Source organism: Apteryx rowi, unplaced genomic scaffold (genome assembly GCF_003343035.1).
Source record: "Apteryx rowi isolate R43461 unplaced genomic scaffold, aptRow1 scaffold_1282, whole genome shotgun sequence".
NCBI classification, from domain to species: domain Eukaryota; kingdom Metazoa; phylum Chordata; class Aves; order Apterygiformes; family Apterygidae; genus Apteryx; species Apteryx rowi.
The window spans coordinates 30375-57057 of NW_020447511.1; the positions used below are offsets into that span (position 1 = coordinate 30375).

General features: G+C 40.5%; 1 protein-coding gene across 2 annotated transcripts; it reads right to left on the reverse strand.

Annotated features, from left to right (window-relative positions):
* Positions 1-2259: 2259 nt before the first annotated feature.
* Positions 2260-26032, reverse strand: RNF219 (ring finger protein 219). Of its 2 annotated transcripts, none has more exons than XM_026055974.1 (6): positions 25961-26032; positions 20139-20274; positions 19113-19204; positions 17163-17411; positions 13588-13676; positions 2260-4614 (listed from the first exon to the last, which is right to left on the reverse strand). In XM_026055974.1, exons 1-6 carry the CDS (start codon positions 26003-26005, stop codon positions 3102-3104), a joined length of 2124 nt encoding a protein of 707 aa, XP_025911759.1. In that variant the 5' UTR covers positions 26006-26032; the 3' UTR covers positions 2260-3101. The 2 variants fall into 2 exon arrangements, with proteins under 2 accessions (XP_025911759.1, XP_025911758.1); XM_026055973.1 differs by lacking the exon at positions 25961-26032 and adding an exon at positions 25411-25497.
* Positions 26033-26683: the final 651 nt, after the last annotated feature.

The window sequence follows — 26683 nt, forward strand, 5'->3', positions numbered from 1 at the left end:
CTGACCCTTACAGTCTCGCTCTTAGGTGTAACCCAATATATTTTATGGGAAGAAACTGAAACCACCAGTGATCTACATCACTGCCGTATTATCAGTGCTCCAGGAGAGAGTTCTCCCTTGTTAAGACCTGGAAATATTCTGGTATTTAGTCCAGTAAGTATTATTAGATTAAGTGAAAATTTCATGAGCCATTAAATACCATTAGACATCACAGATCACAGCTGTACTTCACTTTGAACCATCTAACTATTGTCTTAAAGCTTCTAATAGTTAAGTTTTAGATCTTGCATATTCCAGTGCTTGTACATTACTACATAACTATCATAAATATTAATAGTATTTGAGCCTTTTTATTCAGAGAACATGATAAGTAGCAAGAGATTAAGTAAGCACAGCATTAACAAAACCCTCATATATGATTAACACATTTACAACTGAAGAAACCCTATTTCATTACATATAGGCTTAAATTTGTAGGCTGCTATTGCACCAACCATGCTGTCAACTTAAAGCCAAAAGGAATGCTATCTATATTAACCAGAAAAAAAATAGAACTGAGAATGTAGCAGCTTTAATAACTGCTTCTTAAAGGTACTTCAAAAAAAAAAAAAAAAAAAAAAAGACCAAATAAAGCAAGACTAATATACAAGAAATCAGTTTCAGCTTTGCAAGTCATGAAACAGAAAAAGCTCCTATTTGTAGCATTGGACTCACTGTGTCTGCAGTTGAGATCTGAGGTAACAGAGATAGCTTGGAAAGTACGTGATTACGGATAACTATACTAACTCTTTTGCCACCATTAAGAAGTTACCATGCCTCAGCTGGAAGGCTGTAGCTGACAAGGTCTGTGTTCCCAGGTTTGCAAGTGCAAAGCAACTACTTGGCCCGACATGCCTCATCTGCTCCCCCAACTTGAGAATGTGATATGAAGTTTAAGACCTTGATCTTTAGCTTTGTTTTGTTCATTTGTTTAAACCTTAGGCTTTTTCTTCTATCCATTCTTCTATCCATTCAGTCACGTGACAAGTAAAGTTAAAATATACATATTGAAGGATAAGCCAATAAGTGGTGTTTCCTGTCAAAAAGACTAAGTAGTGGCATTATTTTCCTTTATTCTAGTTTGATTTCAGGTAAGACGCCAGTTTTATTCATGCTCTCATCAATGAAAATTACTTGTGTATCAGAATTATTCCAGAGCATGCCACGAAGCCCCCAAAGGTATCCTCCCAGCCACAATGAAAAAAACCCAATGACCTCATCACTTACTTACCATATGTTTATCTTTGTGATTGTTTTGCAACCCAAGGATATTTTAAGAAAGTATTTGAGAGAAGTCTGAAACTCCCTCATTGCTTCTCCTACCTCCCAAAGAGTCAAATCAAGGTAACATTTTTTGACTTCTTAGAAGAAACTAGTCAAATCAAGTAGCAGCTCATGTCCAGACAGTTTAGTCAGTTTCTTAATTTCTGAAAAATCTAAGTTAGAGCTGAATGATGAGACTTTTCTGTGAAGATTAAAGTTCACAAAGTATGTTGAAAGTAATATCCAAAAGCAAAAAGTCATACTGTCTGTTACCAGGAAAGGGTGCTTGCTTTTATGGCACAAATGTTGAATCTTTGTTAAAGCTGTTTCTCAAAAAACAAAAGTCCCACTTTAGAATGAACACACAAATTGCATGAATGTGTGCACATATTACAATGTGAAATGTAATTCCAGTTCAAACTGCTTACACGATTCGATGTTTTGCAAAAGATGAGCCAGTCTACTGAAACTTTCCAAGTGATTATCCCCCTCTTTAAGGGGCCTAAAGGCAGTGTATGGATTTTTCATATCATACCTATTGATGAATCAAGGATGTCTGTAAGAAATGCCATCAAGGCCTACATAGASAGAAAAACCCGTATCTTAAAATTAAATATGCCTTTAGAAAATCTTAAGCACAATAATGCAAAGACACCAATTTTTCTTTGCTGCTTAATTAGGTCGCCTGCCTGTAGTAGGCATCACATTATGTTGACCTATGCAATACATTATGGAAGAGTCACCTCCAGAGAGGCTGAAAGCCATTTCCATCAACTGCATTTATGCTGACACTAGAATGGTAATATGTCTAACAAGGATGAGAAAGGAAGATTTGTTTTTTTTTGTGAATAAATTCACATTTACGTCTTATAAAACTTTGATATTTTCAAAATTATGAAAAAAGAAAGTTTCCCAATTCTTCTTCTGCTAATACAATATTTGAGGCAACATCAAGGATTATAGTGCTTATAACATCTTTTATTCAATTCACATAAAAAAGCATGCAGTATTAATGTAAAATGGTACAGTATTAATGTAAAATGTTCAGTGCACATTAGGTAAACAAGTCATTAGCATACAAACCCATTTTTATCATCTATACAGGCATACTGAACACATTCAGAATAACAATGCTTTTTGGGAACAAAATTAAAAATTGTGCTTAACTTCCAAAAATACAAGCCATGTTTGCAATCTTAAAGAAGAGACATTTTCTAACTGAAGTGCTGTAACCCTGAAAAGAAAGAGGCTGCTACCTTATATCTACTTAAAACAAAAGTTTCAGTACAGTACAGTGCTATGAAACAGTCTAAGCAGCAACATTTTCTCTGGGAGACAAGTTTTAGGGCAAAACTGACAGTGTTTTATAGCAATTTCATGAAACCACAGTATAGCCAGCACCTGCCTTGCACGCACAACACATAACCTTCAGGAATGGGAAACATAACCTTTAAAACAAGTTCTTCCCTTACATAAATGACTGATTTGACAAGACCACTTAAAACTGTCCTATTCAAGGAAGCCGTTAACTGTGCTCACCACCGGAAGGTCATGTAACCTGACAACTAAAAAAAAAACCCAAACATATATCCAAGTAATCAAAATGCCGTGCGAAAGAAGAGAATCTGGAATGGTTCCTCCCTAGGAAAGAGCTTGTTAGGGGCAAGGGAACATTCAGTTTTTGCTTCAAAAAAGACAGGACCAGACTGCATGGAAGTCATTAAAAATGAAGTTCACTTGGGAAGTATTAAGCATTCGCAGGTTGACAACTTTGAGTCATCTTTTATTTCCAACCAGAATCAGTTTTTGGTAGTTTTCGATGGACTAGCACTAGAAAGGCCGCTCTGAATTTTCCTCTTGGTTGACTGACTAATATTTTTATTTTTCCTTTCAGGAATAAAGGGAGAAACCCAAGGAGTGTTAAGCTGATTGTGCAGGTCAGATGACATCTTTAAAAAGCAGGAACCAAATTTTTGTTCCTCAAAAAGCCTCTGTGAGTTACTGAACAGTAAACTCTGGGAAAACTCTCTTTGAAATAAACAGTTTGGAGGTTTGATTTCACTAGCTGCTACGTTCTGGCCTGCAAACAACGGGAAGTGGTCATTCATATCTAGCTCAGATGGGGAGAGAATGGAAAACATAGCAGGTTTCCAGCCAGTTCTGTCAACTGATGGGTCACTTGCCTCTGGACACTTCATACTCTGTTCCTCATCCATTTCTTCCAGTTTCTTCTCAGTTTCATTCAGAAGCTTAGAGCACTCTGTTGACTTTGAAGAATTATCAAGATCAGAGGACTTAAAATTATAGCATGGACTCTTGCTATTGTCTGATTCAGACATCATTGAGTCCAACTCAGAAATTTTATCGAGGTAGGCAGCGTCCATAGATGCCTCACTGGAGGTTCTTGTGCGGTTCATTTCAGAAGAGCAGAGAGTATGTAACTTTTTAGGTAAACATGAACTTGTTTTATCACTGGACTTTGCTGGTGTTTCATCTGACTGACTAGCTATTGTATTTTGCTCTGATTCATCAAAATCTAAGTTCTCAGAAAAGTTTGCTGGGCAGGTCCCCCAAAAACCTGATTTTCCTGTAGTAAAACAGTTCAGCTTCTTTTCACTATTACAGCTGCTTGTGCTGTGTTCTGGAGAATCTTTGCTGCAGTCATCTGAAGTGTCACAAAACTCTTCAAATTTCAGTTTTCTCAGAAAGGATGATGGTTTCCTTGTGTTTTCTTTTCCATCAGGAGTGTTCAACTGAAGGCGACTGAGAGACAGAAAAGGAGTGCATGGTGCTGGAAGCTCATAAAGTTCTTCATCCTTAAATGGGGTACATTCCTCAATTTTATTCCACTGCTGTTCTAAGCAGGCATCCATATTTGTAGTGCCTTCATCTAGGAGAACTCCCTGACATCCTGGAAACAGTTCTTTCTTTAGAGCACACTGAGTGTTTGACCCATTCGAACCATCTTGACCAGAAGAGCTTGAACACGTTCCACCACCTGTCAGCTGTTCAAGACTTTCAGGACTTTGACTGGTAGTCAAAGCTTTTTTCTCTAAGCATTCGACCTGGTTTTTCAAATGTCTCACATCTTCTTCAATGCTCTCAGTTCCTTTAGCATCTGTGGAAAGTGATCTCTCACTAACTGTACTCACAGTTTGGGTTCCTTCGCCTGCGCTTTTCAGCTGTAAAAGCTGACACTCCATTTCTTCTATGTATTTATCACTTCTTTCCAGTGCCTTTTTTAGGCGGTTCATTTCACGTTCACTCTGTTCTACTTTGGACTGAAGTGCAGCTACTGTAAACCTACCAAACCTGCAAGAAATGAAAAAGAAAGGAGATATTAAATCAGAAAAAGAGAGATTCTCCAGGTGCATTTTGAGTTAATTTCAAAGAAGGACAAAGCTACTATACATTGTGTTAATTTGAAAACAAAAATTAGAACTGCAAATCACTGCTATTTATGAAAAAAAATCATCATATATAATGTATAGGTGGGAGTGAACACCTGAAAAGCCAAAATTAAACTATTAGCAGTAGTAACGCAATAACAAGCAGATTACCCTTCCAGGGGCTGGTTCTATCAATTCAACTCAAATATGCATGAAGAATTATCCCCTAAAACAATGGCAAAGATTTATGATAACATTTGAACAGTGGTCCACATCTTGAAATATTTACATTCAATCATTTTCCTACAGCACAGCAGTGTTTTACAACACATTTCTTACACAATGTCACCTTGTCAAATATAAAATGCCAATATGAAATTCAGAAATTGCAATGGTCCTTTGTGGTGGTTTTAAATACTTATGTAGACCATTTCAATTATGTTCCTGTTAGATAGACAGCTTTTCCCTGACCATCACATGGATGGTACTTCCACTTATTTCCGAGCTACTTGTTTTTTGAGCCTTACACCTGGAACAATCTAATTTCTTCCTCGACTCTGATACAAAAAAACACCACTTGTGGTTTGCAAAGGTTGTGTGTTTCTGTGGCTTCCAGCTTGAGCACATTTTCAACTGCAAAGATACAGACCTCATCTTCCCCCCATCCTCCACCAGCTTTCAAAACTGACCTTCCCTAGAGGGCAGGTGAAGGTTTCAGCTATATGCCCTGACTAATTCTAACCTGTCACTGACAGGTGGGCACGAGGGAATTCCCTGCTCCATCCGAGACTTTCTATTTACGGAAAGAAAAAAACAATTAAAGTTCTGGTATTATTAGGAGGGAAGGAASGACCTGCAGCCAACCTAAAACTCTGACACATATGGTGTTTATATCACAGGGAAATGACAATTCTTTATGTGGGATTATGCTAATCCCCACTTTCCACCCTGCAGCTCCATGTTCAGCACAGGTTTATCTGCTCTTTCAGCACTAAAGACTGCCTGGTATTTCTCTCCTGTTTCTTAGTCTGTCTGTCTGTCTGTCTGTCTCTCTCTCTCTTCCCCTCCCCCCCCAAAGTCAAAGGAAATCCCCCTTCCATCCTCCCCATAACTTCCCCATTCCATCTCCTCACCCCATCACGAGATGCTCCTACTGCAACACTCAGACCAACGAGGTCTGAAGGCAGTATATCATGGTCTGTGACTACTACCGGCAAAATAGCCACAAAACCATGCCTGCATTTCCAGAAGGGCATCAAACTGTTTTGTTTCTTCAGTTCCTGAACACAAAGCAATAGGAAACTGCTGTGTCTATAACTGCAATGTAGTCAAGTGTGCAGTCATCAGGGAGGGGAAGAAGGGGTATCACAATCACTGAGCAAGCCGGACATTAGTGACCAGATCTGAGGTACTTCACCGTTCAACTGCTTCTGAGTATTTACAGGACTGATGATTTTGGCATAGGTGGTTCAGTGGTGGGTAAGAGTCATACAACAGGCAAAGTCAGTTCTTCTACTGAATTGCCACCAGATCACATTTTAAATCAGATCTGCCCAAGTTTTCAGTTAGTTTCTGCACCTGCCATTCACTACTTTGTAGACATGAAGTGGCAAGGTAGTAGTTTTATATTTAGAAAAAGAAAGTTTAAGAGTCCCCCTCGCCCCTGCACACAAAGAGGTTGCTTTTATTGGAATTCTATCAAGGTGAGAACTCCCTGTCCCTAGTGATAATAAAAATGAAGGTGGCTCACTTTTCATTTACTCACTTTACAGGCAGCAAGTTTTCTAATTTCATTGCAGCAGCTCCTCCATTTCTGGCTGTGTGCAAGAGGAAAGTGGAAGGAAAGTTGTACAAGACTTCCTCCCTCTCCCATATGAAAGCAGATAAAAGCAGAATCATAGGGAATTCAAGGATTTTGCATTGTATTTTCAACTGAAGGGGATTACAACGAAATGACCATCCTCATATACAACACATTTTGACCTATTATCCCCTTCAATAAAAGAAATTCAGATTTTGGTTTAAAATATTAAAGGAGCCACTGTAGCATGGCAAGGGCCAAGCAAGATCCTCCCTGCTTCCTAGATCAAGCAGATTCAGAAGTATTTATTTTGCCTTCCTCTAACAGATCTAATCACACAGCCCTAGAGAATCAACAAAACTTATATTGCTTAAAAAAGCATATCAGAAATGATACAAAACCACAATTAGTTTAAGAGTCAAGCAAGATGTGGAAAAATGCTTATATAAAATAAGCAAAATTTTCTAGGATCTGCTGTACCAGACACTGACATAGAAATTAAGCATGTTTACATATATATGCATACCTGCCGATTCTTTTTTTAATGGAAGAAGGGTGTAATTTTTTTTCTATGCAAACAGTGTTATTGACAGTTGGAGATTTGCTTACGAGGAAGAAGAACTGTATTCGCAAGTGCAACTTGAGAACAAGTGTCCTCAGGTTAAAAAAAATACACTATGTTGTTCAAAGCCAAAGGGCTTCACTAATATGTTAATTGTTGTAGAGGTATGTGTTTGGGAAATTTGGGTTTTAGAAACAGAGCATCTGACATACTGCCTATAGTTACCTCTGCAGTTAAGCATTCGAGCAGTAGCTTTCTGTTCCTGCTTTGAGACTTGCATGCAGTTATTTCCCAGATTTTCATGGGTTTTTAAGRCAGTCATATCACAATGCACATATTTAAACTAATTACTCTAGGTCAAGGATGACCTAGGTGTTTAAAGACTGGGCTTGCAGGTCAGCTGACAGTTTATAAGACATGCACTTTTGGTTAAAGTAGCCAGAACCCTCCCCATTCCCCAAACCCTTGTCCCATGAGTTTTCTTCTCCTTCCTCCTCAACAGTATGCTGAGCTGTCATAGCCAAAAAGTTATGGCCTGATGACAATAATAATACTCATAAAATATAGTACGATTACATGAAAATAAATTAAAATTTGTCCTGACACTCTAGATAAGTCATTTTCCCTAAAGCACCTGACCCATTTTACTCTTGGAAACGAGTGGAGACATCCAGTAGCAGAAGTACAGGTACTAGTACACTTGTAATAGGGAATACTTTTCCTAACTTCACTCATGGAGAAAGTATTTTCAGTGGCAGGGTTTGGTTCTTTAGTCGTGTCTACGTAAATAAGGAGTTTGTATTTCATTATATTTGTTTCAAATACATCCTTTCTATTAAAAGTTGAAAGCCCAGAAAAAATAGTGCTCAGTTACAAAGCATCTTCATATACAACACTTTGACTTACTGTCCCTTTTAATAAAAGGAACTCAGATTTTGGTTTTAAATATTAAGGGAGCTACTGTTTTTCAGGTGGGATTTGGATCATTCAACATAGGCACTTAGTGACATTTTAGATGACTTAAGGTCTTTAGATAATCCCTGGCCTCCAGCTATCACTCTAGAAGGATACAGGTCTCATATAAGTCCTCTATCACAGCTGCCAGCCCTGGGAAGATGTATTAGATATGGTATGGTGCCTTAGGTGACACTGGATGCCTATTATTAGGCAAATGAACTTCATGTTTCAGGCCCTTTCTTCAGCCAGAGTCCTTCCCCTTGCCCCAATAGCATTCTAACTTGACACCAGAAATCACAAAGTTAGCAATCAGCTCTCATCTATAGTGTCAAAGAAGAACTAACAACATAGCTGTATTGTCTGAGTAATCCTCTGAAGGTGTCCATTTAGAAGCTGTGGAAATTTGGGTTCAAGTTTAGTAGTCTCTCATCTACAACAGATCAAATTTCTACAGTTATTTCTTCCCTTCTTACCTCAGTTCTGCTAATTCAGCTTTAAGGTTTTATTTTCAGATGTTACTGGTCATGGCAGGTCTGTCAAGTCCTTAACTCCATATGGACTTAGTATAAAACCACAAAACCTCACATAAACATTTACCTTTGGGTACACTAAGCAGCTGCAGCAAATAGACTTTCCCTATATAACCATATACAGAACACTGGGCCTGCCAAGATACTAGGGAAAAGATGATTCTCCAATTCTAATCACCTGATAATCCAGACTGGGGAACAAACTGTGGCTCTTGCTCATGTAACTGAGGCAACTTCCAAAAGAAACTAAGGGTGGGGGAGTGGGAAAAGACAGTGTATAGTCATGGCTCCTCACAGTTTGAAATTAGGGCAATTCTAGAGTGCACACCCAAACCTGGGCCCATTTATGTGTATATTTTGATTTGGGGTCTGTAGGTAGAGGCAAAAAAACCAAACCAAAACAGAAAGTCACAACAAACAGCTGAAAAGCCCTATTACCTTCCACAGCCTCTCTCCTGTTCTGTGATATCTTGTACCAGATGCAGTTGGATGACAATGAGTTTTGTAACCATTCTCTACGCCAGCTGGCTATAGAAAGGTGATCCACTGCAACAACTTGACAATATTCCAGGTTACACACTATTTTAAGAAGATCGTGTACAAGAGTTGCATAGTCATCTTTAAGCAAGAAAACCCCCCTTCAGATACTATCAGATGGGGCCCGTTCCTGACAGGCAAAAAATAAGTCAAGAAATAGACCTCAACCGTACTGCTCTATTTAAGATTTGAAACCAGAAAAACTGGATCAGTAATGGAACTTGGTCACACTGAGCAAAAAAGCCCTAGATACAGTCTGTTACTGCTTTCCATTTTGCACACCAGACTGGCTGACAGAAGAAAGTGTGCAACAACCCTTCTTGAAAGCTAATGTGTAGTAGAAACATTTACCATTGGTAATTTTCTAAGCTTGTAAAAGAACAAGGTCTTTCCAACATGAGCAGATACTGTGCAATAAATTCATTTCAGAGTCCAGTTCACAGACTACAAAACCATCTGAAGACACATGGCCTTTCTTCATGAAATCTCTCTTAAGCACCAGGGAAGTTTATTTCCTTCATATCATATGAGTAAGGCTAAGCTTTCCTGTTTGTTGGATGACTGCAGAGCAGCAGGATTTAAAGAGAGGAACAGTCCAAATAAGCTAGATTCTTTGAGAATAGCTTTTCTTTTCACTTAGGCCTTTGGGAGAATTCAGACAAATGCACTAAGTCTCAAAACATTCAGACAAAAGCACTTTCACATCTTTCAGTGAGGCAGCACTTGTCTTCTACATAGGAAAGCCAGATTGCACCAACCTTGGTGCATACCAGGCCAAAAAGGATAACTTCAGAACTACTCAAAAAAACAGCTAGAACCAGCTAAAATCTGCTTAAGATTTTAGACTTTTACACCCACAATGGGTGCTTCCTCAGGGAATAACGCTATGATTCAAGAACTCAAAGGTGTTTTGAAGGCTACAAAGCAGCATTTAATTTTTCCAAGGCCACACTGCAGCTGGTCTTCAAATATAACCACTCCTTTGGGACAGCAAGCTTGCTGGGAGATAGAGAATAGACCAGTTTTCTGTCTAGGAAGACAGAAGCATTATTTCCTTCTGTACTCTGGACATGTGTTACCAGAACCTCATTTGCAGGCTCAGTGAAATTCAGTGAAATATAGACTGAATTAAATAGTGTGGCATGAATGGAAATATTTGATTTGGGCAAAAAGTGAATGTTGTACACATTCCTAAAAAGTCAACAGCCTTGGATTTCAGTGCGGAGGTAACTGAAGTCACAAATCAAGACAAGATAAACAGTAAAACTGGAGAAAGAGGGAACAACAACAAAACCTAAGAGATAATGCAACAATTTTCTGCATGTCACAGATAGTTTTTCAGACTGGGATTTTAACTGGAAGAAGAAATTAAATATTAAGGGAAAGGCCTCCTAAGAAGCTTAGAAGTCTGTTTCAAGCTAATTTGAATCTAACCATTCATAAAATACACTATACCCTGGAGTAGACAGACTTACTAGCTATTTTCCTTCAGGTAAAAAGCAAATATTCCTTTGCCAAAAATGCTTTTAGATTCATTGTGCTCTGCCAATAGACCTAACAGTTTTCTATTTTAAGTAGAACTGGATGTAATAGGGCTTTATCATCCTGCAAAACTTGAGTTTCCAAAATTTTTGTGCTACCTGAAGAGCAATCATCAGGCTGTTTTGCCTGAGAAATGGCAGACTAATTCAGGTCTCTGGTAAGAATCAGAGCCAGAAACTTATCCCCTTTTGCTTTTCAGACATATATCCCAACTAAAAGATGGTTTGGTATTCTGGTTAAGGTCTTGGCCTTCCCATCTGTGTTTTGATCTAAAATTGAACTGTGGGTCTGAGAAACTTTTCCCTCAAAAAAAACCTTTCAGGAAAAAATTTCTGATGAATCAGCATTGTCAATTAAAAATTGTGTAAAAAAAAAAAAAACAACAACCAAGACTGACACTGCTGCAATGTCAATTTTATTGACATTCGTGACATTTTTCAGAAGGTTTTAATGGATACGAAGAAAAAAAACAACTCAAGACTATGATAAAAGGAAAGTTTTTTATTGACCATTGAAGAAGGCTAATTATATTTTTCCTGTGAAGTAAGTCAGAAGTTAAGTCCGTGTTATAAAGGAACCGTTCACCTGCTATCAGTGTTTCTTTTGCTATAAAGCAGAGCCTATTAAAATCTTTGGGTTGTAACATTTAGCTTCAGTGTCACTATGCACAAAATGAACTACAATTTGGGCTAATGGGACTGTGAATACTTATAAATCTTTTCACAAATAGTTTAATTGATACAAGTATTAGTTATGTAAGCCAGTGGTTTAAGCCTGATTCCACACCTGGCAGTTTGAGGTTCACTAAGAACTACACGACAAAGAAACAATAGTAGTGGCATTAAATAGGAAGACTCAATACTACTTAAAATTGCACTAGAAAGCTGTTCAGCAGCTTTTCCCAAAACTTATCTTCAGAACAATCTGAATGAAGTACAACAAAAATAACTGCATGAGTAAGTCAGTGTATCTACACAGAAAGATTAATTATAATGACATTACTGGAATCTAATATGTATGTCCTCAGTTCTGGATTTCATAAGCAAGATAAGGCAATAGAGTTACTGCAGTCACTGTACAGCGTGTGAAGCCTACCTGAAAGACCTTTAAAATATTAGTTATCAAAGTTTGCCACACGAACTGGAAGAACCTTTCAAAAGGAGTCTCAGTGTATCTGTTAGGCACAAGTTTTTTCTTGCATATACTTACATTCTTGTAGTACATGCAAACACACCACTGGATTCAAAGCAGAACTAAAGCTGAAGTTGGCTGAGGCAGGGTGCAGACACGCAACTCTCTGAACAACTAAAGTGTTAGAACTGTTCCTGAACTACTTTAAACCTAATTCAACTCACGTACTCCAAACAATATCCAGGCACAGCTCTGGAGTTACCATGGGTGTTGGACCATTCCCAACAGGCAGGCAAGATGTGACTATTTGTTTTAGAGATTTGGGGAGGGGGAAGGAGTTTTAATAGTACAGACACGGACAGGCCAATCCAGCTGGCCTCTGGCTTACAAAACAGGCCTTGGCACTGTCCAGTTTCTAATAACATTTGGGTACTTCTAAGAAGGAAAGTGAACAGCTCTTCTTTTAGGCCACATGGGCAAAAGATGAGAAAATACACAGTCTGAAACAAACTTTTTTTTCCCCACATATCTAATTTTTCTGACCAACGGGAAGGTAAAACGCAAAAAAGTTAGAAGACATTGTGAAATTCTCTCCACTGGAAGTTCACTTCATCTCAGTAAAGCAGAATCGAGATAGATGATCTAGTCTCTTCTAATCCTTCTTTTCTAAGATTTATTTAGCTGCATCTATTTACTTTTCAAGTTTGCCACCCTTGCCAACTCACTCTAGAATCATATGGGAAAAAGATATTTCACAAAATCCCTCTCCATCACCAAGACCTTAAACAGTGCTAGGGAACATCAGGTCAGAATGCACCTTCGTACATTTAACCTTATAGCACAAGGATAACGCATCTCCTTTCCTGTGGTTTTGAATGATGAGTAGGATGGCAAGTATGCGCTCCACAAAGACGGATTTCATCTTCAAACAAGTGACTTGTGAGCTAGAACAAAATCCGGAGAGCTCTCCTCTCACATTATACACACAAAAAAGCCCCCCCCCCCCAAGTCATCCCCTCCACCCAAAAAAGCACTGTATAAACCTTAGGCTAATGCTGCCCTTAGCTTTCTAAGATCTAAACCAGGAATAGCTTGGCTGAAGTCGGGCAGGCTATACTTGTAGAAAACCAGTGAGAGAAAAGAATGAAAATTTAAAAATAAGATCATGTACGGATCAGAAATTGGAGAAATGTGTATGAAATATCTCCAAGAAAAGGCACCTTGTCACACAACTGTAATCAATATGACAGAATTTCTGTTTTTTGAGGTCACTGTCAATGATGTTTTAACTGCTTAAGGCAGAAAATTAAACACAGACATCAGTTCTGGGAATGATGTCCTCATGCTACAGAATCCTGATTCTGCAAACCTTGACCAGACAGAAAGCTATCAGGGACTTTCCTTGAATCAGGAATTGAGTCCACAGAATAAACACTGAAGGGAGTGGAAAGAAAAAGAAAACAGAATCAAACACAAGGAGCCAGAAATTCTGTACTCTGTAACAGGGCTTCTACTTTGACAAAAGGATACCAGATTTAAATGAAATTCTTCTATAACAAAAGAAAGTTAATTGTAGAATTTGACCAATAAATCCAGCCCTTCAATACTGGCCAGATAATACAAGGACATCATCATTTGCAGTCAGTGTATATTCCTTCACTGAAGACTTGCTGCTATTCTGTAAGTTGTATCACAAATCTATGAGTATAAATACCAAAGTCTACCTTGGAGACACATATACAACCCCACGTACACTACCACAGTTTTAGGTTAAAGCCCTACAACAGTTAAACAGTTTATAAATAAAATATGGTAGCTTTTAAAATATTTACATACTTTTGGGGTGATCTACTATCAACTTCAGCTTTTAGTCGCAAATTCTCTCTTAAAAGGCTATTGTTTTCCATGCTCAGTTTCTTATTTGCCTAAGGAAAAAAGTAAAAAAAAAAATAATTAAGTATACAGTAAAACAGAAATGACTTCTAATGTTTATAAGACAAGCTGTTTCTGCTTTTTAAAGAGACAGAACCAGAAATGCGAAGGCAGGAAACAGCCCTCAGACAGGGACACCACTTAAAAAATTACCATGGGAAATGGCTTGCAAAACTGAATAGCGAACAGACATTTTTTATTTATATTCCCAAAATACATTGCAAGTGTCCTATCTAGGGAAATAAACACAGCTACGTTAGTTAGTAGAGAAAGTCATTAAGGGGATGTACTAATGGCAATTCTGTGGGTTTTTTTCCACATGACTAAATACTTCAAGTACATTAACGTTACAATGTGCAGGTATCAGCAAAACTGATGTTGAACAGCTTCCCCCACCTCAAATTAGAGTAAGATTACTCATGTGTTTTTTTGGTTTGTAATTTTTAAAGCACAGTTATCCTATGGATGTAAATCCATTATGACAAGCTATTTACAGTCTTTCTTCACTTTTTTCCATGACGTTATGATTAAGACTTCTGATTCACAACCCTTCTCACTCCTTGAATTGAGGTCAATTCTTTCTTCTCAGTTCAGCAGACACACTTGTTAACAAGATACTTCATATCAAGAGAAGTTTCCCTGTTTCAGAACAATGAATGCCACCATCCTAACAAGGAGAAAATACTCTTTGTACTTCATAAGTCTGCTCAATCTCCATATGCGGAAAACAGCACCAATGGTTCAAGACTCGTAACTCATAGCCTCAATGAGACGATACTTCCACTGCACACTAAAAACATAATCTAGGGTTAGATCCAGAGAAGGAGCCAAGCAACTGGTCCTGTGAGTGAAACATACTTCATCGGAAGCCTCAAACTGTGCATGAAGAGAGGCAGAAAGCAAAACAGTTATACAAACAGCCCCAGCAAACATTAGGCAGCCACTCTGAGTTAGCCAAGAGCAAATGCTGAGGACAGCATGTCTGGAAATCTCTGCTAGAGGTCTGCACACCTGAGTCTTTTCACAAATAAAAGGACTTAAAAGTAGCCAGGGGCAGTGATACATAACCCTAAACACTGATCTATAACAAAAGGATGAAGGGAAGTATTCCAGCCACCTTTCCAGATGAAACTAAGACGAGGGGCGGGGGGGACATGGATGACACACAACACAGAAATCAAGATTCCCAGGGCCAGAAAGAGTAAATGGAACTTTCTGATAAAGAAGGGATGAGCCCAGGGCTTGGATGTCCAAGTGTCACAGATCTTTTATTTTGTATAGTAAAAACAAAATACAAAAAACTACCCTGAAAGCAAGGAATAAGAATCCAGGACCGCCTGTTTCCGAAGAAGCACCAAACCATTCAACAACACAGACAAAGCCTGCTCTCTCTCTCCAGTGACATAACTCTAGCTTAAACAGGAGACTGCCTGACTTGTGTAGAGCTGGTAGGTAGGACACCCACCTGGCACATGGCGAGGCAGAACCGAACCTCCCTGATCTCCTGCTTCCTCAGCAAGTGCTCTAGCCTCTAAGCCAGTAATCTGCAAGGGATCCCCAGTTGTGGTACAACATCTAGATTGATGATTTCATGTAACTGTGCTATTAGTGAGTGAATTTCATCTGCTTTATTATTAAGCTTGTATCACTGCTTTGAATAGAGTCAAAGCAAATCTAAAGTCACAATGCCTACTTTGGGAGTCTCTGCCCATGGATATTAAAGATGTAAGGTGGCCACCGTCTCTTCATTCAGCCTGGTTTTAAAAAGAAAGTGGCTGCATCCACATTTTCTGAGGGACCCTGTCTCACTGGGGAGTGTGATGGATGCTCTAAGTTCTTGGGTCAGGTATTTTAGGAGTAAGAAGGTTTCTAGTTCCACATTGAGTGTAAGAGGAAAGGGGTGCCATGCTGTTCAGACTGGGGTTGTTCAGTGCACACTCACAAGTGAAAGAAGGTTAAAAAGAAGAGCCAAGTGGCTTTAGGTACTTCCAGAACTGGGCAGCTGCTGAGCAAGAAACAGATGGGAAGAGTGCTCAGATCACAGTTTTGGACTTGGTCCCTGAAACCCATCTATATCTTTATTTGGATCTAATCCTTAACCAAATCCAAAGACTCCATAAACATAAAAACCATACTTTGCTAAGGCTCAAGTTACACTGAGAAAAAAAAAAACAAAAAACAAAAGAAACATTGCTACATTCTTATTTTTACTGAGCCAGGGAGAAAGTTAAGAACCCCAATCACCACAAAAAGGAGGCACTACAATTTAGCATAAGAAAAAATCTCTCCTCCCATCCCCCCCCCCCCCAAAAAAAAAAGCCTAGCCTAGCAGACAAGAATCCCCCTCTTCCAACTGCAACTGACTCTGAAGCTCCTGGGACACTCTTAGGAGGGCAGGAGGTATGCACCCTGACTTGGAAAGTTGAAGTCTGAGTTCAACCAAGTTACTAAAAAGGGAATTTTGGGGCTCAGTTTGCTCCTTTGTCTCACTTTTCCTGTTTATCAAGCAGGGTTATATCCAGTCTAATCAAGACGAGAATTTGCTTTAGACTACACAGAGGCAAATCTAGAGGCATCCTATTAATGACAATAGAGTGGCAGAGCCATATGATGTGGCCCCTTGAGTCTGTGGCAGAGAAAAAGTTTAAAAAAAAAAAGAAAAAAAAAGAGCTAATGTATCCTAAATACATAATACATAAAGCTTTTGCAGGAGGCAATCCAGGATTGCTAACAGAAGAAATAATGATAGCATTTTGAATAAATGCAAGTCAAATTTTCTCCAACTTGCCCTTCAAATTCACCTTGAAATTTTGTTCTCATTCAATGTTTGAGGCCATTCTTCTGGTGCCTGTAGGTAGATTTTGCAAGATATTTTTATTTAGTTGTATTTTCACATGATTCTTTATCTCCTGCACCCCTCCTTCTGCAGTCTGAAGTTTTGTCTTATAATACAGTTAAGGTGTATAAAAAAGCTGCAGGTTTCCAGCAAAGGATCTTTTGGTCATAAAATGCTGAAGCTTGTCTATTTTAGGTCAAAGGGTCAAGTTACTCTGTCTCAGCAAATTGCACCAAAAATATAGGCTAGCAGGGAGGGCAATAGTGCAAAATCTGCCTCAGCCAATAGTACCACGTTTGGCCACTGAATGTTGTAAAATAGATATATTATATAGATTATTGCAAGCCTTAGAAATCTGGTCATCAATACTGGAGACAAGTGCTACTATAATCCAATTACCAAGCCATAGAATGACAGAGGAGTTGAAGAAGAGTCACATACAAGACTCACTAGAACAAGCAATAACATCTGACATTTGCTAAGGCTTATGGAAATACTATGATATGCCAACAGTCACTGGAATTCAATTTTTGCCCTGCCTTTTGGATCTATGAAGTACCCAGAGGTCATGCTAACTCTCACCCCTGTTTAACCAACATAAAACAGTTACACTGCAGCACTATTGAAGAAACATATTTATTACCTCCTTCAACTTTTCCACATTATCTATCACTTTTTCACATATATCATTGGCAGCTTTAAGCTTTTTGCTCCATTCCTCCAGGGTTTCTGGGCCAGTGGTACTTGCTTCGTCTGCTGACTGGCTATTTTCCTCACTTTGGCAAGATAAAGCTGATGTTGTAGGATCCAGAAGAGATTTCAGCTGTGTCTGTAAACCGAGATTTTTACCTCTCAGATCTTCCACTTCTTTTTGCAGGGATTCTATTTCATCCTGAAGGCACCAAAAATTAAAATATCGCAGGAATTAAGATAACAAGTCAGATTAACAAACAATACTGGCAAGTTCCCACAGCACTTTAGAAACATTGGCTCTCTGGCAAGCCCAAATGCATGCCTTTACTTACACAAAGCTAAGTATGCTTATGTGCTGTGCTTCAGGCAGGATTTTATCAACATGGATGCTGAAACATAGTGCAGGTTTCATTGAAGGGAATCCCCTGATTACATACAAGACCCTGAACAAGCTGGCTGGCAGACCACAAGCTTTAGAGCATTCAACAACAAGGATCTATTACTAGGGCACTCGGTGGGATGATCTCCTGCATAAAGTGTGTTCTTAAGGGTGTCCTCTGCTGACTCATTTGCTGTTAATTGAGCATGATATGCAAGAAACATCCTGAAACATCACATGCTCAGATGCTGAAAGTCTCTAGATTAAAAATGGACACAACACTGCCTGGAAGAGGTTGCTCAACAGTAACAGCTGCACCAACAYAGAAAAGTCCAAGGAAAAGATTCTCAAAGACCAGCAAACAAGGCTGCTAATTGCATCAATGGGGAGCCACAGAGAAGCACTGACTTCAAAAACCCATTGTTTAAGGGGTAAAAGGAATAATTTTTCCTGAAAGCATGTCTTCTGCACTGTCTACCATGCTAATACTTGAGTTGCTCAAGCTCAGAGTGCTCAAGCAAGCCATATAATAGCATTTACATACATCCAGGCTATATTTGCATTAATCAAGCTACTTTTTTTATTTTCCAGCATGCGAACAACCATTTTAAAATTGGAAGGGTTTTTTTGGAAGAGATTTATATTATCCTATCCCCATCTGTAGGATTTTGGAGGTGACTTAATAGAAATGCAGGAAACTTTCTTCTGACCCCTCTATGAAAGAAACTGCACTATAGGCATACCTAGCATAAAGGACAACCCTAAGTTTCATAATGGTGGGGATATACACACTGTCCATTTCCTTTCTCTCATTCCCCTTGCTATGAGACAGGTTTCCTGGAGAAATATGGGATGTCTTCATACAGCTGCTACTAAGGAAACAACAGCTAAGAAGACAAATCAAGCATATTCCTTATCAACAACTTTTCTCTTCTTCCTAAGAGAATATTTTTCAGCAGGAGAGTGGAGACAAACTGCCAGGCATTCATTCATTTTCAGAAGACAATAAAGCACCAACAATTAAAAATTAACCTATGCCAGTAGATTCCAGTGGGCAATATCCTTTAAAAACAAATTTAGTCTTCCTGAGCAACAGGGAATTACTTCAAAAGATGTTTGTATTTGTAAATCAAAAAACCTCCCCAAAAATTCAAAAAGCAAAAAAATCATTATGCATAAAAAGAGAACCCTCTCATCTCATCTGGGGGTGGAAATTTTCAGGCTACCTGGGAACTGGCTATACTTGGCTACCTGTAAGTTAGACAGAATTTCACCGCTGACTTTAATGGGATCACTTCAACCAACAGCAAATGCTCTCTCCTAACCTCAACCTGAAGATGGGATTTTAATGCAGCTGAGTTCTATGTAGATTCAGTATCAAGCTTTGCTCAAAATAAATAAATAATAATAATAAAAAAATAAAAACAACACCATAACCCTGAAAGCAAAAAGACCTCCTGTACACAGTAATTTATCCGTTGTGGTTCATGTGGAAGGTCACAACACTTCCCACACACCTACCTCATATTCTTTGTGGAGTAATTCAAGTCTGGTTTTACGCAGGTGTTTTCTGACTGTTGGACTAAACACAGGATCACTTTCACTTGTTCCTCCTACAGCAGCATAGGATAAAGAATCACTAATACTGTTTCTTTTTCAGTCATTTCAATGTTAGTAGCCCACCTTAAAGTGTTTTTCATACTATCAGCTATATATATACAGCTGAATTATGGACCAAACTACCATGGGAGATTTTAAATCCCTTTTATTTTCAGAACAGGTGACAGGGAGTATCTATTAATGATGTTTAGATGCCAAAATCCTCTCAAAGCAGAAAGACAACTTTTGAAAACTTTCAAACTTGTATTTCTGTTGATAGAATCCTATTTTATTGAAGATCATAGTATTAAAAGAAGGCAGGGGGGCGGAAAAATCAAACTTACATTTATTTAGCACAAAACTGTACAAGTTTGTAACGTAAAATTGTTTAGACATATCTTTCCCTCATAGAACTAAATAGCAAAGCTGATATTTTTACCTCAAATCAAGATCCCAGTATTTCCTAACTCTGGGGAAGTTCAGATCCTCATTCAAGTTTTATATCTTTGACTTCTTTCTTTCTTTAGGAGACATTTTCTTAAAAAAAATTAAGAAAAGGGAAAGGGAAAACAAAAACAGAAGACCACAGGCCCATTCAAAATTCTGTATTGAAGTATTTTATTTCCCAGCTAAATAATGCCCTCTTAGRTCAAAAGGTTGCAATACACAGGCAGAGTATTTGAAGTGTGATGCATTTTTCTTCCAGTTAAATGAACTATCCAACCAAGATCTAAAAAAACCCAGTCATCAGAGCTGCTGGATACTTGCTGCCTGTGAATAATCAAGCCATTAATATAAGCCTCATCTTTGGAAGTCTTACCTTGCAGTTATGTACACTTCTAAAAACGTTTAAAGTCAGTTCTTCCTTAAATACTGGTAAAAAATACAAAGAAAAAAATATCCAGACATCTCTGAGCTCAAAAGTTCAAAGCCAAAAGTTGTCCTTACCTATAATTTCCTTGCAGGGATTTTCAGGTGTGATAGGAATCCTGCAAGCTGGACACTGATTATTGTTCTTCAACCACACATCAATACAAATGGAACAGAAGACATGGTTGTTGACACAGATGACTGGGTGACGGACCTTTTAGCATTAAGAAAAAGAGCAAGCAAACAAAGAGATGCTATGAATACTTTAAAACCTTTACAGGTAATGAAGTATGAAAACATACTACCCCAATTCCTCAATACAAATCTAGTCATAAACAGGAAAAAGACACTATTGTTCTACTGGGCTAGAAGTGATCTCCTGACTCACAGTGCCAAGCTTCTCCAACACTGGTGGCACCAAAACTATAACCGTCTTCGCAAAACTAAGGTCCTTGATTCCAAGAGCTCATCAATAGACAGTGCGGTAGGCACACTTCCAAACTGTACCCCCTCACCCCATTACCCCTAAAACTGCAGCCAGCCACTCCAGTGAAATGCACTTCCCACCCTAGGTAAAAGGAGACCAAAAGACATAGCATTAACTAATTTCCAAAAGTGAGGGAATGGGGGATTGCTTCTGGCAACAGCCAACACTTTGCCTTGGAAGAGGCATCACTGAAACAGACAGGATTTCAGATTACATTTAGCCTCAACATAATCAGCTGCATGGAAATCAACCTTAAAAAGGATAAGGGCCAAATCCACAAAGCAGAAATATGAACCAGTAATTACTAATTCAACCCTCCTGCTAAATATGCATTACTGCTAAATAAGTCATTACCTAAGGATGGGGCAGCTGAAAGCCTAAATATTCTAATCAGATGCAGATCCTTTCAACAAGCTTTCCTCCCTTCCAAACCAGCAGTGTAAACAAACATTTAGAAAATATTAATGACAATGCATTATTCTCTCTTGTCACTTAACTATAAATCCTGTTTGAAAGTGAGTAAGCATAGAAGCACCAAATATGATACGGAAGGAAAAAAAAAATTTCCCCTATATCTATGCCTTACTGAAGCTTATGTTATAGCTTACAGTAATAGGCACTCTCAAGTCTCTCAAGACTTACCATTAATATCTGTTAGGGTTCTTAAAAATAATTATTTGATTCCTCCATCACTATCTTTGTCCTAGAGATCTATTTTGAGACATACAGGCAGTAGTATCTATTACTTTAGATTCTACTGTATTGCTTTTATGAAGCACTTAAAACTCAAATTCAAGAGAACTCATACAACTTTTTAAAAGCCCTATCACCCTCAAGATTTTCCTCTGTCATTTTGCTAGAAAAGTAGTCAAACTAAAAAGAAAGATGAAATGTTGGCAGGGAAAAGGAAGCAACTGAAAAGGACAGCTAATAACCACTTTGGAAAACAGACTGGATGTGTCCTATAGCAATCACACCTACACCATCACTGTTACACAAGCTAAGAAAAACAAACAAAACCAAAGAAAACCCAAGCATTTTATCACTGAAATACACCTGGATCTGATTCAAGGCCGAGCTCTGTCAGGTCATTCCCCAATTTACTTTCCGGGCCTCTGTCACATTACAGGATTCACAACATTATAAAAACTTCCAGTATGACAGTCCTGAGAGCCTAAGGATTTGTGTGTACACAAACAGAAACTGAAGTTACTACAGGTGTGAAATAGGAAAAGACTAAGTGATTTCTCGAAGTGTCTGCAGACTCTCACCTCTAATTAAGGAGGCTTTTTTATGATTAATGCAAGTGTTCACCCACCAGCTCTGAAAGCATTTAAATATTACAATTTCAAGTACCAAAAATACATCTTTGTCATTTATTTTTTTTTTTAATAGAAGAGATCCTCTTCCAGCTTTCCCACCAGCAGCTAAAAGAAAACAAACAAGAACAAACAAACAAAAAACCCCAGGAAACATTTTCTCCGGACCAGCTTCTTTCTTACTCAGAAGCAGTCTGAGAAAAGTTACATAGGTATGATAGGATATAAAGCAAAATAAAATTATAGAATCTAAACAGTAGAAGACATTTCAGGAGCGCAAGTCTCCTCCCAGGGGAGCAAGAGACCCTCAGTTACCCCAAACCTGGCATGCAAGTGAATAATTACTCCATATCTCTAGCAAAATAGTAAGTCACATTTATTACTCTCTAGGGTCCAGTGCTTCTGATTTACACACCTTTACAAGCTTCATTTCAGGTTTGGGGTTTATGATTTTTGTTGTTAGCTCAGAATCCACACAAAGCAATCCATGCAACAACAGCAGAAGCTGCTGGTGAAAATCCTGTCAGTAAACACAATGGATGGGCTGCAACTTCTCTTCATGAAGTCTGTAAGCCACCGGCTGCCACAAGCTGGTGGCGGGGAGGTAACACTATCTACTCATTACTAAAAAAGCATTACATTCTGCTTGAATTATAGCACAGTTTCAGTTCCTCAGTCGATCACAGTGACTAAAAAGACTACAGCTTATCTGGTAAGGCTTGAGTAGGTGGGTGACTTTCAGTAACTTCCAAATTTTTTCCACTCAAAACGCGTACACTGATCACATTATCAAGCTGTTGACATGCATTGAAGCCTCAAATACACATTTAGGTCATTTCGAAGGCACTTCTGGACCTTTAAGCAGCATTAACTGAGTAGCAGGCATATGCAGAGGAAGGCATGCTGATACTACTGCATGAACCCCTAGAAATCTGAGGGGGGTTCAATGCATACAGAATTGTATGCCCAAGCCCTTGCAAGCTGTCAGCACTAAAACCAACAGAAGAGACCTTCTGTTATTCCACAACAAATAATCCTAACAGTTTGATGCAGACAGAAAAGAAAGGCCTGAAATAATGGAAAGTTTTTTCTGAGTTTCAGCCACTTGGATACTGATCTACTCGATTATGAATGAAGTTAAGAAGGCTATGCTAAAAGAACATTCAGATTACAAACATGAAATTTATTCAAGCAATTTAACTCGTTATAAATGCTTATTTACCCATTTTGCAAACATACTGACAAAATGGATTAACATTTTTCACTCTCCCAAGATTTCTGCTTCATTAAATACAAGGAGTGGATGACATTATTGAATGAGTCTCTATTTGATATGTCTTTTTACCGTCTCACCACTATGCATAGTGAAACATGTTAGTTAAAGTTTCTATTTTGCATCAAACCCTTTGCAAATTTTGCAGACATATATGAAGAGGTATGTTCTGATTGCAGGGTGGGCCTTATAAKAAGTGTGATGCCTATGCTACAAACCACAGAAGTACTAGAATATGTCAACCCTCCATTCCACTTTCTGCTCCCTTCTACAAAACAGGACAAAAACTGCAAAACTGCTCCCTCAGTATTAAACAAAACAAACTTTTCTTCCTCTAACCTTACTCTTGAAAACAGAAAAGCTTTTCCTGATGAAGTCTTTCAATGAAGTTTCAAGCTGCAGGCAAAGATTCATAAGAAAAAAGGCAGCCTGAGCAGCCCAACTTTGCCAAAGTTTAAATAACTTCAGGCATTTAAGAAGGAAAGTGTTCAGTGACCTTAACTACAGATGTCACCACAAGATTCACTTGTAATGTTAACATATTAGTTCAATGCAAGATACCAGGAAAGAAGAGTGTGGAAATTTCTTCCGGTACAAACTCAGCTATATCAATTCCTGACTGATTTCAGAATTAAAAGTGAAAGTATGAGACATTGGCTTGAAATGAGACAATGGCTTCATAGCATTATATGAGTGAATATACAACAAAGCTATTGAGTACAGAGTGAAAATCCACTCTGCATCACAGAAACAGTTAATTTGTGTTCTCCTCCATTCATACTAAACAGGTATATAGAAAAGGAGAGATAACAGAACCACAGTTGGGACACCTTATTTGGTTTCTATAGAAAAGCCAAGGAATGCATAAACATGGTTGCTGAAATCGTTGCGTTCTGTCAGAATTGACGCACTTGAGAAGGGGAGATGTCTGACTACTTTTACCACCTGTGCTACACCTATTTTGCACATCAAACACATGAATCTTTTTGTCATTTTATCACACAAGCAGCAAAGGTCTCAGAGTACAGGCCAGGTGAGGTAGGAAGAAACAGGATAGTAAATGCCAGAGTATGAACATAAAGGTTATTTCTATTTCCTCCCTTGCAATTTCTGTTGAGTTTTAAGAGGTTTGTTTTGTTTGGGGGCACAGGGAAATGAGAAAGAATAGAAACGGGGAAAGAGCAAAGAATTTGAGAAGCAACTAGTGACAGCTATTAGTTTTGAGGGCTTTTAGAGAAGAATGGACTAGCAACAGCCTTCCCCCTCTGGAGGGAGAAAAGGACTGAAAACTTCTTGGACAAGAAAAAGGAAAATGAAACTTTTCCTCCAAACTGCTAGAATATTGTTCAATGATTTTCTTAATCCACTCAGTTACACAACTTTTATTTACAAATTGTTTCACTTGTTCTTTGTGATACAGCACCAGGCTCAAACACAAACTTATCCTATGTTTTAAAACATTCGAGCTTCTACAGACATCAGAGGTAGACAAAAAACCCTCTCAAAAACGTTACCCTGAAACGTTACACGCACATTTTGGAGGGTGGGGGGTGACCAGGGGTGCCTGGGGAACCTGTGGCCCACAGCCCTCTCTAGCGGCAACCCGGGGGGCGCCCGCCAAGGGCGCACACGGTCCCTACCACCCGAAAGGTGGCAACAAACCCTGCCGGCAGCCCGCCCGGGGACCGGATGGCCTCCCCCCTCCCCGGAGAGGGGATCGCCCCTCCTCGATCGTGGATCCCAACCTACTCCGAGGCGGGATCCTTCCTGTTGGAGACGGGATCGCCCCTCCTGGGGACCAGATCGCCCACCCACTCCCGAGGCGGGATCTCCTCTCCTGGGGAATCCCCCCCTCTCCCCCCCAAGGGAAATGGCCCCTCCCGGGGTACGGGACCCCCTCCCAGGGGACGGGATTCCCCCCCCCCCTTCTCCCAGGGGAAAATCGCCTCTCCCGGGCGAGGGGATTCCCCCCCTCCCTTCCCCGGGCGAGATCACCCCTCCCGGGGACGGGGTCGCCAACCCCAACTTTCTCTCCAGCTCAGAGCCGCAGCCCCTCGGCCGGTACGGGCATGGCTCCGGGCCACAGCCGGGCACCTCCGAGCAGCCGCCGTCGGGGGCGAGCCCGACCCCCAGCCCCGGAGCACGGAGGCGACCTCCCCCCCCCCCACCTCCATACCCCCACCGGGCCGCGCCTAGCTGGGAGGGAAGGAGGGGGGAAGCGCAGCGGCTGCCCGCTGGCCGGGGGTGGGGCGGCGGCGGCGTCGCCGTTACCTTCCCCAGGCAGATGTGGCAGGTGATGGGCAGCGTGAGGGACAGCGTCACGCTCGGCCCGCTCTGCGCCATGGCGGCGCGSGCCCCGCCAGCACGGAAGTCCCGCAGGCGGCAACGGCAGAACAACGGCGTCCCCCTCGCCAAACGCCGAGTACGGCAAGCCGGCGAGGCCAAGCTGCCGCGCCGCGGAGCGAACGCGGCGCGCGCTTCTGCGGCGTTCCCCTGGAGGGCGGGAGGGGGGCGGCAGCGCCGGCCCCTCTCTGCCCCCTCTCTACCCCGCCGCGCCGGCCTCGGCCGCCGAGACGATTTGTGCCCCCCGCCCCGCACAAAAGCACCTCTGCCCGGAGGAAGCTCCCCGGGCGGCTGGCAGGGGTTGTGGCCTTCCTGAAAGGAAACGTGGCCTTTTGGGCAGCGTTGGGTGAAGCCCCCTTGCAGGAGGCCCGCGTGGTTGTGGGCACCTTGCTTCCCAGTAGACCTTTTTCCCACTCAGCTTTCACCCTGCTGCCAAATAAGCCAACCAGTTAAACCCTGTGAATTCCCCTGCACCTACCTCTCCCGTTTTCCGTTTCCAAATCGTGTGAGCACAAACAAGCATACACCCCAGAATAAATTTCTGGGGCACGACTGCACCTTTCCCTGCTGCCCGCAGCCTCCGCTGGGAGCTGCCGTTTCCCCGCGCCCTGCGGCGGCCGCCCTGTGCCTCGGAGCCACTGCCGGCCTCCGCCGCTGCCCTCGCAGCGCTCAGCCCCAACCAAGCGCGCGTGTCGCGACTGCCGGCTCGGAGCACGGCCTGTTGGGCCTGGTGGGATCATCGCTGTCCGCGCAGCTGCGGCTCAGAGGCCCAAACGGAAATCGTGACTGTGGAAAACCCCCGAGCTCTGCAAGCGYCGTGCAGTCGCACTCGCTGATGCTGGCCGGACATCCCCGTTCTACCGTGCTCGTGTCAGTGACTATCCAAATCATAGCGTCACAGCGTTGTGTTTTCCAGACTGCCTGGCAGCAGCTGGAAGATGGTGCTGGCGGGACAGGGCTCTTAGGAGCCCCTGAGCTTGACCTCCAATCCCAGGATTCCTGTAGCTGCTTGTAAGCGTGCCACAGCATGCTGAAAAATTATAGAGCTGAGTGATTTAACATTGCACCACATGATAAATGCTGAGAATGCTGAGCAGCTAATTCAAACAAGCACAAAGTTGTGGATGCAATGATTAACAAGGAAAGGATCTTAGGCCAACMCAGCAGAGTTGCATGAGTGCATTTCAATGTGATATAAGTA